The sequence below is a fragment of the Amphiura filiformis genome, chromosome 10, assembly GCF_039555335.1.
Source record: "Amphiura filiformis chromosome 10, Afil_fr2py, whole genome shotgun sequence".
NCBI classification, from domain to species: domain Eukaryota; kingdom Metazoa; phylum Echinodermata; class Ophiuroidea; order Amphilepidida; family Amphiuridae; genus Amphiura; species Amphiura filiformis.
The window spans coordinates 66044159-66058101 of NC_092637.1; the positions used below are offsets into that span (position 1 = coordinate 66044159).

A 13943-nucleotide genomic window follows, 5' to 3' on the forward strand; every position below is an offset into this window, starting at 1 on the left:
CTATTGCATTGTATTGCAATGGTTGGTTAGCCAGTTCGCAGGCTCTCCTGCCTGAAAATAATTTGAGTGAAATTGGGAAATTAATCTTAAATCAGCTATTTTTGGATCTTGTTTCCTCTAGGTGAAAAGCATATTCAGACCCTTTTGCCACTATTACGAGGATCATGCAAAAATTTCAACCTCTATCATCACATCTCTGTTATCCTACGTGCCCAGATATTGAAATTGCTCATGATGCATGAAATTCCTAAATCTTGGCTACAAAATAAAAGTTATTTGATTTTTGTTTATTTAGAAAATGTTGGTTAAAACAAATACACGTTTGGTACGTCGGAAACGGTTAATAACTAAAACCAAAAGTTTAGTAAGCATACTTTTTGTAGCTTTGGATACTCTCCATAAAAATGTTTTTAAGATGCGGTGGTGCAACTGCTTACTGGCGATAAATATGTTGTTCCTATTTGAGGTTCCTGACATGCCTTGGAACTATTTGTAAATAACATTATATATACTTACAGAATACAAGATATGTGCATAAGACTTCTTTGATTTTTTAACGTATGACCCAATTAACACGACTTGACGACACAACAAGTGCTCACCCGATCGAAGTCAACAACCTACGGAAAAGTATTCTGAACATGTATCGGTTTTTGTATCGGATAGCCAGTAAATCTGCAAGCATTAGGTATTGATTAAATATTATTTGAACAAAGAATAAAGTAATTGGGTCATTTTCGGAAATAAATAATTTCCACATAGATCTGGGCAACCTTTTTAATCAAAATTGGTCTTTCTTTTCAGAACGTTACAGACTTACCAAATCTGTATTCGCTTTAACTAACACATCTTAATAATCAAACATCACATTTTAATCAAATAACTTTTGTTTTATAGCCAAGGTGTATATCCATAGGCAATTTCAATATCCTGGTCTGTAAGATAACAGAGATGTGACGGTGTAAATAGAACTTTTTGAATAAACCTCGTAGGTTAGAAACAACATTCAGAGAGGTTATTATTATTATTATCTTGTTTTGCAAAATAAAACATAACTAAATCGTATTCCTTTTGTTAGTTCTATAGCTATTCAAAGACTTGGCACAAGTCTAAGCATTCAAAAGTTTGAGTATAGGCTATGCATTTGCTCATAAATGTAAATGTTGATAATTAGTTATAAAAGATTTTAGGAAATGTATTTCCCACAACTAGATCTCATAACATGAAATTAGTCTTAGTACAAGTCTTTGGGCATGTTTTGAAATCTTATTTCCGAAAATTGGCCAACTATTACAGATTTGGATTTATATAGAAGTTTCATTTGGCAAAACTGGAAAATATTTTTTCAGGTGCTCTATTTTTCTAAAATCGGGAGTAGTTCGCGGAACGCCACTTATCAAACACTAACATGAAATTTCTGTAGAAAAAATATCTTTGCTTAAATATTAAAACAGTACATATTTTGTTGTGTTCCTCATATATTTTTTTTCTTTATTTCAGAGGTACTGGGAGCTTTGTTTTCGCTGCTCGTCATCTGGGTGTTGACAGGCATCCTCGTTTATATGGCTATTGAGCGTATAATACACAACGAATATGAGGTAGACGGCAAAATTATGTTAGTTACCGCAGTTATAGGACTCTTTGTAAATATATGGTAAGTGTAAATGGTCTATTCCATTTAAAATCCACACTACCCCTGTAGAAGATGTTTAAAATATCTTCCACAGTGAGAGTTTGAATTTCAAATGGTAATGAACACATTAGACAGCTCCATTTGAATTTCATACACCCTCTGAGAAAGATGGAACCTGAATGAATGAGGGTGAATTTCAAATGGAGCTGCTGAGGTGTTCATTGAACTTCATTCCATTTGAAGTTTATACGCCCTGGAAAATATTTCCAAAATCTTCAACAGGAGTAGTGTGAATTTTAAATGCAATAGCCTAATGTAAGCCCTTTGAAAATTTGCTTAGTATCAGTTGACAACTTGACACAAATTTTGGAAACAGGAGTTAGTCTGTGTATTATGATTGTTCAGAGTCATTCCGACTCATATTTTAATGCATAATGCGGAACAAAGACGGAAAACTGTGCTACTCAATAAATTTGGATTATGACTATGTTTTAGATTTATCATAAGGGTTAGTTGTTTATTGTTGGACAGGCATGATTTAGGGTTAGGATTTTAAGAGATAAGGGGAAGGTCAAGATAATGGTTTGCTTGGCTTTGTTCTATTCTAGGGTTGTTCCGAATACATTATGTAAAATACCAGTGTTTTATCGCTCTGCGAAAACAAGAAACATACAGAATGCAAGAAAAGAAAGAACGACCAATAATTTAAAATATAAAAGAAAGGATGAACAAGAATTGAAAATATAGAAGGAACGAACAAGGATTATCCGTAACACGTGAAGAATGCAAGAATAGAAAGAAGAATTAACAATAATTTCACAATAAGGATATACAATATAAATAAGGGACGAACAAGAATTTACAAAGAAATTATGAGCAATGATTTAAAATATAAAGAATTGAACGAACAAGAATTGAAAATATAAAATAAAAACGAACAAAAGAACAAATGAACAAATATTTTCAAATATAAAAGAAAGTATGAACAATGATTTAAAATATACAGAAAGAACGAACAAGAACTTAAAACTATAAAATAAAAAAGGAAGAAAGATTTGAAATATAAAAGAACGAATGAACAAATATTTACAAATATAAAAGAACGAACGAACAAGGATTTACAATATAAAAGAAAGAATGAACATGAATTTAAAATAGAAAAGAAAGAACGGACAAGAATTTGTAATAAAACAGGACGAACGAACAAGAATTTCAAATATAAAATAAATACTAAGCGTGCTTTAAAATATCAGGGAAGGAACGAACAAGAATTTCAAATACTCGTATCAAGACTTGCTTGATGAAAATGAGAAGACAAAGAAAAACTAAAATCTTCCCACCTTTGCTTAATATATTGATGGAATTTTGCCGACATGTTGAACATGTTAGCACTGTCTTCGGTTCAATGTCCCATTCGTGTTGATGCTAACATCATTTCAATATCATTCATTCAAAACTTTTGTACGAGTGCTATTATTCAATTTCCCGCTCAAATTCCCCAAAGATTAGTTTACCCAACCGTAATAATTTTGTTAAAATACTACTTCAGGACAAATGGTAGACTTTGAATTGTACAGAAAAAGTCAAGAACTAGAAAATGATTATTGATTATATAGCTGTTTTGATCAAGTAAAATAATAATGAATAAATGTCTTTTCTACGAAGTCCTGATCGCATTCCAGAGCAAATTGAAGAACAGTAGTGTAGAGCATGCATTTGTCTTTCAATTCGCATCTTCGTTGGAATGACTTAGCCTGCTTTAAAAAGCAAAGTGTTCTGCTATGTTTCATTTATATTGTTTCTTCAAATTATTAACAGAACGTTTTAATAATAAAAGGTAAAGGTAGTGCTGAGAGTTCATGAGTTAAGCGGGCTATTCCAGTTGAAATACATACACCCTAAGGACGACATTGCATTAAACTTCCACACAGGGGGTGTGCATTGAAGTCATATATTAAGGTAACCCTTTTGAAATTCACACTCCCTGTGTGTGTGGTAGATTAAGATCACGTGTTCCATAGGGATGTATGTATTTCAAATAGAATAGCAAAATGCCTGAACAGATCACGTACCGTTAATGCACAAAGACGTGCCATAAATGTTCTTGGTTACAGCAGATGGGGCATTGCAATGATGGTCTCTAGATCACAGGTGGTTCTCGATATTCGTTGCTTTTGCATGTTAGGAGGTGGTCATTGTTCATGCAAGGTGTCTCTAAGAGATTAGTACCGGAACCGGAGTCCTTTGACCTTATCGTTGCAAGGATAGAGATACCCAGATCAAAACTCAGAACAACAAGTATATATGTTATCCTGAAATCATCATCGAAGCAAGTTTTCAGTGCGCAGTAAAAACTTACCTCGGTGATCATTACAAGTAATAAACGTCATGAATTAGATTCAGCTAGATACTCACACACAGAAGATAGACAAATAATAAAGACTTAATTCACTTTAAGCATGTTAAGAGCAACGTTGCTTTAGTAATAAACGGAAAGTGCTATTGACAGAGTGTCACTTACATCAGCGGCAGATTTAAGATAATTGTACCACTGACTGTCAATAAGCTCACATACAATGTATTTGTATTTGTAACCAATTACAACGTCTGTGTTTACTGACAGTGAAGACATTGTAAACGTTAATTACGTGTTTTTTATCATTCTCGAAATTTCAAGTTATAATGAAAATTCTAGTTGTATTTACGCTTCAAATTTGTGATGTTATCAGGCAAAATGAGTCGGATGTCGGGACTATTGATTTTGAGATATGGCCAATAAAAGTACAGACAAGGAAAGAGGCTTACGCATCAAACACTGGAATCTACAGACATTCAAACATTACAAACTAGCGCACTAGATCAAATTAATGATGCTTAATTTTTATTCTTAATATATCAAAATAAGGGGAAAAAGAATCACCCATCGCAATAATGGTATTCACATGTATTTCTTTAATTATTTATTTATTTATTTATTTATTTATTTATTTATTTATTTATTTATTTATTTATTTATTTATTTATTTATTTATTTATTTATTTATTTATTTATTTATTTATTTATTTACGAAGTAGATAAGGCTGACTTGCCAGTAAACAAAGTGCTCGATCCGTAAAGGAGAGCGTAAGGATAAACAGAAGTAATGCAAAAATTGTTATGCAACTGGCAGTTTTATCCATGATGGAATCATCAGGCATACTGGTCTTAAAAATATGTATTTATTTATTTATTTATTTATTTATTTATTTATTTATTTATTTATTTATTTATTTATTTATTTATTTTAACCCGCGGAACGACAGAAGACATTGTGTAAATTTTAGAATTAAAACACATTCTAGAATTAAAACCCCAATCCAACCCTATTTGAAACAAAATTTACAAACAAGGACAAACCAGATTTGATAAGATTACAAAAAATGTAAACATAATTTCCAACTAAAATGTTTTCAACCACTATAACGTAAAAATTCTTAATATTTTATTCATTATAAGTTTTGAATGATGGGGTGTGCTTATATTTACATACAGTAATATGACCTATACTTCCAATCTATTGTAAAAATACACAAAGTAAAAGTGAAGGACAAGTTAATAAAATTACGGGTTTTTTTATATGGACATTTACAAAAAGGAAAACACAAGCAGGCAAACATATAAACAAACAAACTGCAGTGGTGACACCTTTGTTTCCAATGGACATTTTATTGTGAAATTTCATTGTACAAGGAATACATTTAAAAAAATTCCACATAGCCCCCGCATGAAAAGTATTTAATTATCTCTGTAATCACTCAGAGGATGTTTAAAGACATTCCCATGACCCAATGGGGTTTCTGACCTTGGTATGTATGGTTTTTGTACACATGTGGCAAGTTGACCATACTTTGCATTGGGATTGTGTGCGAATATCTGATGTTTTCATCCTATTATTTAACATTGAAAACATCGAGACTTAGGAATAAAATTAATGCAGTGGGACAATATGAATGTTTCCTGTAAGAAAATCAAATATCAGTCCTAAGTCTCAACTATTAGCTCGTTGGCTGCAGTTTTAAAATGACCATTTTGTGTGTGTGGCAATGGGGACTTTGCCTTTAAAATTAGGTTATATTGGTCAGATTTCCCAATCATAGTGCATTGTAGGAATGCCTTTAAGCCTCCTCTGGTAATCACTCAAAAAGCATTTTGTGTGAATTTTACATCCGAACTAGGTGCTATTAAATTTTTACGAGCATTTTTATTTTACATGTAAAGTCTATGGGGGTGACGATTACAAATGGACGGCAATATTGAAAAACCATCATTTTGGGCCATTTTAGACACTAAAATACCCATAAAAAAGAATAGCACTTAGTTCGGATGTAAAATTCACAATGTTACCTGAGTGAGTACAAACAATACATTTCATTCGGGGGCTATAGCAAAAACAAAAAATGTCCTATACCTTAATGGTTATAGAACAAAGGTGGTGAAAGACGTGAAGTTCCAGCCAATTGCGTGTGGTACCAATATATTCTTATGGACACATTCCTCCATCATTGACTAAAATGGCTTTTTAACATAATATTTAGCTTTATTTAAAACTTAATGTAAAACAGTTTGCCATAATGTTATTCAATGTTTACAAAATATTTTGAAAAAATGTTAACCTAAATTACTTTGTAATAACATGTGGACAACATTTATAAAATGTTGTTCTCGTGTTATTTTCATGTAAAACATATATATTATATGTTTGCTGCCCTATACCCTTCTCGACAATTTACAAATCTGTTTTGGATGACTATTTTTAAATTTCATATTTAGTGCCTTTTACACGCCGATTACATAGTTTTCAGGCTTGACAATGAAACGTGACATATCTATTAATACTAATGTCATCAATATTTCAAATTTCGTACAATATTTAAAGTATACTTTTACACGATAATAAAGGGGGGAATTGGAAAATATTAGTACGTAAAAGTGATAGTAACACCTTTCCGGCACGTATTGTAACGAACGTAACAGACGTGTGGTTTTGCTTACGGCCATTTGCTGCCAACACGCGAGTTGGCGGAAATAAAGGGAGGGTGAATAAGAGGGAGAGAGAGAGTTAGAGAGCGATCAAGGGATAAAGGGAGAGAATGAGATGACAGAGGGAGAAGAATTAAGTAAATTCCGTATCCCGCCTAAATTAATTCTCTTCACACGGGTGTCGACTGCAGACGGTTTCAATTTTTTTTTTAAATTCTAAAATTTCAGAACTGTAAATTTTCATGATCATATTTGAAATCAGCATGAAAAATGTATTAAAATGAGTACAAACAAGCCTAGTATTGGTACAGTACTTCTTAAGATAGTGTGATGTGCCCTGAGTAATTTGATTTAATTTAATTATTTAACTTTGTTTACAAGCTGAAAGTATTTCATGAGATGGGAAACCCCCTTGTACGTGCAAGATAATGGTGTGGAAAGTCGTTTGGAATTCCCCAAATTATTGTAAACAAAGTCAGAGCTATGTTTGGAACTTGGAAAGCCCCAGTTCATTATTGCACCATCAGGAAAACCCCCCAGGAAGTGATGTAATGTGAAAGGTGAATGTGTATAATTAATATTGGGAAATCCCAAGATTGCAGCAATGTTGTGAAAATGTGATTGAAGTAATGGTTTATTAATAGATGATGGGATTTTTTTTGAGTACTGATATAAAAAGCTGGAGGCTTTTGTGGGACTTTACAGAATGTCATGGGAGATTGAAAACTCCACATGTGTGTGATGGTCTTCGTGCTTCAAAAAGAAGTACATTTTAACCAGTTTATATAGCCAATAATTGAGCTAATTTTAATACAGCAACGAAGAAGACAGCGAGCACACAAAAGTGCTCTTCCTCATCAAAGGATTAAAAGTTCTTCTGTCAAATTGCTGGAGTTTGCTGGGTTTGTGAAGGCCACGCATCTGTCAAAAAACAGCGGAGCTGTGTTAAAGAAACCTGTTCCCTGGAGAAAGAGAGAATGGTGAAAGAAACACCATTTTTGGAGAAAGCAGCGCAAGGAGATACATTCGTGGAGAAAGCAGCGCACGGAGATATATTTGTGGAGATAGCAGCGCAAAGGAGATTGGAGGAAGCATCATCATTTTCGTATGAGGATTTTATGTGCAAGGATTTATAAATGCAAGTGTACGATGGACTTCGCTGATTTTCGCAGAACAAGTGAATAAGGATATATTACATCAGTCGTCCAGAACATTGCAAGAACTCTAGAATCACCAACAAGAAGACCGCTGGTTAAGTACCGATATAATAAAACTGATTGTGTGATTTTATTGTAATTGTTGTTATATGTACCAAGCATACTCTATTTTCAATTAAAGACTTAGATTTGTTAGCTTAAAATCAAACAGTGTATTTGTGTTGTGCATTCGTGTGAGTTCGGGTAAAAGGTGATTTTGGCCTTGAGTCAAGTACGACTCGTAACAATAGCTCTTGATATATTTTGAGAAAATATTTCAAAACTTGGAACTTTTTCCGTTGAAGCAAAGGACTAGCACGCACAGCATTAACATATCAATTTGTAAGGGCTCTTTAGCAAAGACATACCCATCAAACACAAAACATTTTCGACATCACTCGCGAAAGGTTATAAAAGGTTGTCAGAAAACGTTTAAATGTCGGGTTATATAAAGGGTGTATTGAGAGTATAAAACGTTTTCATAACCTTAAAAAACATTTTTTGATAATCTACTGCTCAGCAAACAAAAATGTTTTACAGAAAACGTTTCAATGTCGGGTTATATAAAGGGTATAAAAACATTTTGATAACATTCCAAAAATATTCTTGAAAACTTGATACAAAACATTCTAAACAGAATTTTTTTTGGGGGGGTTGAAAATTTTTTTTTTTAAACGTTTTCATGACCTTTATAATAACCCGACATTTAAATGTTATTAAAAGGTTTTGAAAAAACATTTTAAGAACATTTCTGTGTTTGCTGGGTTCAAATATTTTAACATAATGTTATATAAGTATTGACACAATATTTGGCAAAAATGTTGTTGTAGTGTTTTTTCATGCAAAACGTTTTAAAACGTTATCATGACCTTTATATAACCCGACATTTTAATGTTATTAAAACGTTTTTACCTAAACCAAAAGCCAAAATATAACTTATTTAAAACGTTTTTAAAACGTTTTTGTGTTTGCTGGGTAGTCATAGTTCATTGAATTTACAACCGTATGACATTAAAATGAAGATAGTATAATTATGGAAAATATAAGTGTGCTCTTTCATTTAATGACATAAAATTTGAAAAATATTATAAGGAACACTTGATGTTTTGACTTCTAAAACCTACATTTTGGTCAAACATTGTGCTAGGTTAGGTCGATTTCAACAGATTTTCCACATTCACCGTGTTATAAACATTGAATTGCGTTATCTGTTGACCTAATGAAAAAGGTATTTTTCGGGGGAAGTGTTCGATAAAAAAAAATCTGATTAGATGAAGGGAACAGTTGAGGTTTTGACAAAAAACAATCAGAAATGTCTATTTTCCACTAGATCTCACACAGCTCTTGATGCTATGCACTCAACCGTGTAGTATATTCACAGACTGCATAGAGGCTAGACTCGCTGTGTTTGGACATATATTATGTGTACTCGGGTGTATCAAGGTGGAAACTGTGCGTAGATGCATTTACAAGAGAATCGTTTTTGCAGTCAAAGCTTTGCATATAGACGTGTATTTTTTTCCGATGCTGAAGATGGGATAATAATGGTGGTGATGGATGATATTATTATTATCATTATTTATTATCTTTACCAAGGGTATGCCCGCATCAGCGTAAAGCTGTTCTAACCGGGCCCCTGCAGTATACAAAGTTTAAAAATCTTAAACGACTGAACATTTATAATAAGCGGGTCAATATTGTTACACAACCTAACGCCACTATAGTTAAACGAAAATCTATCAGACTCAATGTCAGTACCATGAACAAGAGGTGGAGGAGCTAGCAAACCAGCTGCAGTTTGCCTCGTAACACGATCATATTGTCACGCACATATAATTGCACATAGTATTTAAATACTGTGGAGCAAGACCATTAAAATACGTGTAAATCAGGGGAGATTTAACTGAAATAATCATTACGATCTGATAGCCGTGCTCAGCTAGCTAAGCTCTTGAAACATATAATCAGACGGAGTGCAGTAATTAACACCTAAGATCACTCTTGCACACCAATTATGTATGCCGCAAGAAATTCTTATAAGACCGATACTCAACAGTTTTATGCATACAATTATTGTTGAACGGTGATCGGAAACTCTTGTTGTTAAATCAATCAACTGCAGTAATTGATGCATATCACATACGAATTTCAAATTATCAGCTTCTTTAGAACACACATTACTGGTAAGATCACAATTAAAATCACCAAGGGGAACATTTTCATTGTCTCCGACAGAAACACTTGACAACAAAACAGATGCTCTTTAAGAAAATTCATGGTCTTATACATTACATTCAACACATTTGAAGACCTGAGCACAAGAAGACCGTTGACAAGTGGACAATTTTACACAAATGATAGGTCTATATTTGTCAATTTTGAGCAGGTATTTTTAACACATACATTATACATACATTATAATACATTAAAACATTATAGATTAATAATAATTTATAATACGAAATTTCATTTAAGCCACGGCGCAACAAACAACAATATGAAATAAAATATGTACAACAAACTTATATACACTACGCAAAAAAAAGTTTCTTTATGGTTAGGAAATTTACCCACTTTTAAAATATAGCGATTAATTTTATACATTTGCTAAACAATCGCATGCGGGTGATTGTCCTGCGCATTTTGACACCTCAATCACTACCCTGCGACACTCCTGAGAAAAGATATGAATGTTTAAGTAACACGAGGTCGAAAAATGAAAATTGCAAAAAGGCCTATTCAAGTTTTCAGCATAAAAGAACACAAAAAACAACAAACATGCAGATAACATTTTTTGTTTACTTGCTGAGCACATTTCAGGCATCATATGCCGCTTCCAACTTCACTTGAGATTAATATCTTTTTCTTTCAGTACTTTGTGTGTCCACCGTTGGCTTCCCTTACAGCAGCCACGCGGCGTCTCATGCTCCTAATAAGACTTCGAATGTTACCTTGCTCAATCCCATTCCACTCATTGATAACGATTCGATGCAATCCCACCAGAGTTATATAGCTGCCATTATATTCTTGTTGACTCGTCTCTTGAGCTGATCCCAAGTTCTCCAAGGGGTTAAGATCAGGGCTTCTGGGCGGCCACTCAAGTGTCTCAATTCCTTCTGTTTTGGTAACATATTGAACATACAGTATCTTCCAAACTGCTGTAATCATGACCTGTTTTTTGTCTTTGATCATTCATCTGCACAATAAGCAAAGGATTATCCAACATGCATCAAGGAAAATGCTCTAAATTCAAATTTAAAAGGCGGGAATGATGAAACCGTCTTGGATCAGTGAATCAGCTCTAAAACCATTGAATAGGCTTCTTTGCCATTTTTATTTGTCGATCTCTTGGTACTTAAACATTCATATATTTTCTCAGGAGTGTCGTAGGGTAGTGATTGAGGTGTCAAAATCCGCAGGACAATCCCCCGCATGCGATTATTTAGCAAACGTACAAAATTAGTCGCTAGATTGTAATTGTGTGTAAATTTCCTAACCATAAAGAGAAACTTTTTTGCGTAGTTAAGAAGTATTTTGAGCCAGGGGCAACACCCCTCCCTCCCCATTTTGTTCGTCATTGGGCTATTCCATTTGTTGCAACAGGCCATATTCATATATGTATTATAATGCTTCTCATTTAATAACTTTTTCTCATTTGTTCTCAAGTATGTTGGCAATATTTCATGAAAACTGCTTTGGTGGGTATGTATCTACCCTTTGTTTCAAAACTGCATAAAATGCAGGGTACATATTATTTTACAATGGTATACGGGATGATGTCTCACTCTCTTATTGAGGACACAGATCTAGTATCTGCAGTACTATGATTGTTTTTACACAATGGTATTTGTAACCCAATTTCATGGTATTTTTAATAATTGAGGTGATGGGAAAGCAAATTAGCGTAAAGGCCTCGTTAAACCTTAACTTCGATGACGCCCTATAAACGAAAATCCTTATGTAAATTATAAACGAAAGTTCGATTACGTTGTAAAAAATAGTTAAAATATCGGATAAAGTTGATCTTGCTGTTAGGAATTTTCAGCATTTTACAATTACGGTTCGTTTATCTTTCGTTTATATGATGTCATTGAAATTTTGGTTTGTTCCATAATACAAGACAGAAAACAATAGTTTGCGTCTGACGTCCACGACAAATACCGCGCGGCTTTTAATACCCTATGAAAACTACCTGCCGACAGGCCAAAATGAATATTTTTTTCAATTTTGAACCAATCAAGGAGGGTATTAATAAGATCATCTGTAAATGCAAGTTTGGCCATAAATAGTTTAAAGCCTAGTCATAATTGGCAGTTGAAATGAGAATTTTCAGTTATCAACCAATCAGAAATGCTGTTAGATGACCAGTAGTGTCCAGCTTGGTTAATAATCACGGGCCGCGCGAACGTCTTTTATTACATAATGTGCACAAAAAATATCCGTACACTTAAAACAAAGGACATTCCTTAAAGACACTAAAACTAAATTACAAAATAAAGTAGTCGATAGGATAATTTTGTTCTTCGTATTTTGATACCTCGTTCGCCACGATGCGACTTTATCGTAAGTCTCAATAAAAATGAGACTTTTTCAAAAGAAACAAACATTAGCATATTTGACTTTTCCCTAGAAATAAGCAGATATTGAACACAGTGTAGTGTGTATTCATATGTTAGGCTTTATTGAGCCCGTAACAAAAGGCAGCGTATCAACATTTTTCACTTTCGAACATTCTCACATTCAAATGCGTATTGATCAGTGGGATAAAATCGCATCATACCGAATGAGGTATCAAATTACAAATTTTGCATCTATCGACCACTGTATTTTGTAATATAGCTTTAGCATGTTTAGTGATAAGAAATTGCTTATGTGTACGGATACTTTTTATGCAGTATTTATTTAAACATAGTAGTGGGTGAAAAGTCCAACGTTTAGCGCAACGGTCAAAATTAGACAAAGTGGCGCACATTTTTACAGCGTTCTTCAATTGTATCTTCACATCGATTGTTTGTGGAAATTAATCACGTATGCATCTTTTAGCTACTTTTCAAAACTTCTCTGCTATTTTTTGAAACAAGTTTTCACATTTTCCTTCTGGGACACAGGGCCTATGTGTATAAAACACAGACCTTATTAAAGTATGCACACAAAATTGGTGGTGGGAGTCATCCAATTGAATACATGTATACAAAACCCACCCAAGTCCACGGGAAGTGATTGTGAGAAAAAAACCTGTGTATCATTTTAATTCCTTCAGTTAGATTTACCTGGTCAATATCGTAAGTTTTACGTGCAAATGAGTGGATTAAACTGTATTAGGTATGACGATTAGCATTTCAGGGACTTCGTGGGGTTCATTTTAAATGCTGGACTTGGGTGGTTTTTTAATCATATACAAAGACAACAATGTTGGAATGAGATTACCACTAGTAAGATAATACAAAATAAAGCACACAGGTATATATAATGTTGATAAGCATTCTGCCATGTAATATAAACCACACACTTTCCTTTATTAAACCCATTTTTTTTTTTTTTTCACTCTCTAGCAATGAATGTGTTACAAGTGGACTTTTATACATACTGGATTTCAATCAATGTTACAAGACTCAAATCATGGAATTGGGTGGTTCATTCATGCATGCTATTTTTCACATGCTCAATAGACACAGAGGATGAATTTGAGTTGTTCTTTCATACATATGACAGGCCTATGTGTAGCAGCAATTTCCCATGCTTAACTCAATTTGGCCAAAGTATGGACTTGGGTGGGTTTTGTATTCATATATTCAATTTATTCCTTCTGTCAATAATAAATAGTCTGTAATCCTGTGTACGCTACACGTTTGTTTACAGCGACACTTTTAAATAGCAAATAACAGGTTAGTGAATTAATAAATCCCAAATTATTAGAATCAAAAGAATTGGCATACAATCATTGTGGGTCACTTATTAGGAAAAATCTTGGCCGACGTTAGACATTTTGCGTTTATCGAGAATTTCAAAATCAAAATTCAAAATGTCTCAAATGTGGTTAAAACTAATTCGAACATATTTCTCTGGTCATACGGAATCAGAAAATATATGGTTT

At 33.4% G+C, this 13943-nt stretch overlaps 1 protein-coding gene across 1 annotated transcript in view; it reads left to right on the forward strand.

Moving 5' to 3' along the window:
* The window catches only part of LOC140163184 (proton-coupled zinc antiporter SLC30A2-like), a 65663-nt gene that overhangs the window by 37637 nt on the left and 14083 nt on the right, over positions 1–13943 (forward strand). Inside the window, exon 4 of the mRNA XM_072186568.1 lies at positions 1501–1654. Coding sequence (XP_072042669.1) covers positions 1501–1654 — 154 coding nt within the window. The remainder of the gene's footprint in view (positions 1–1500; positions 1655–13943) is intronic.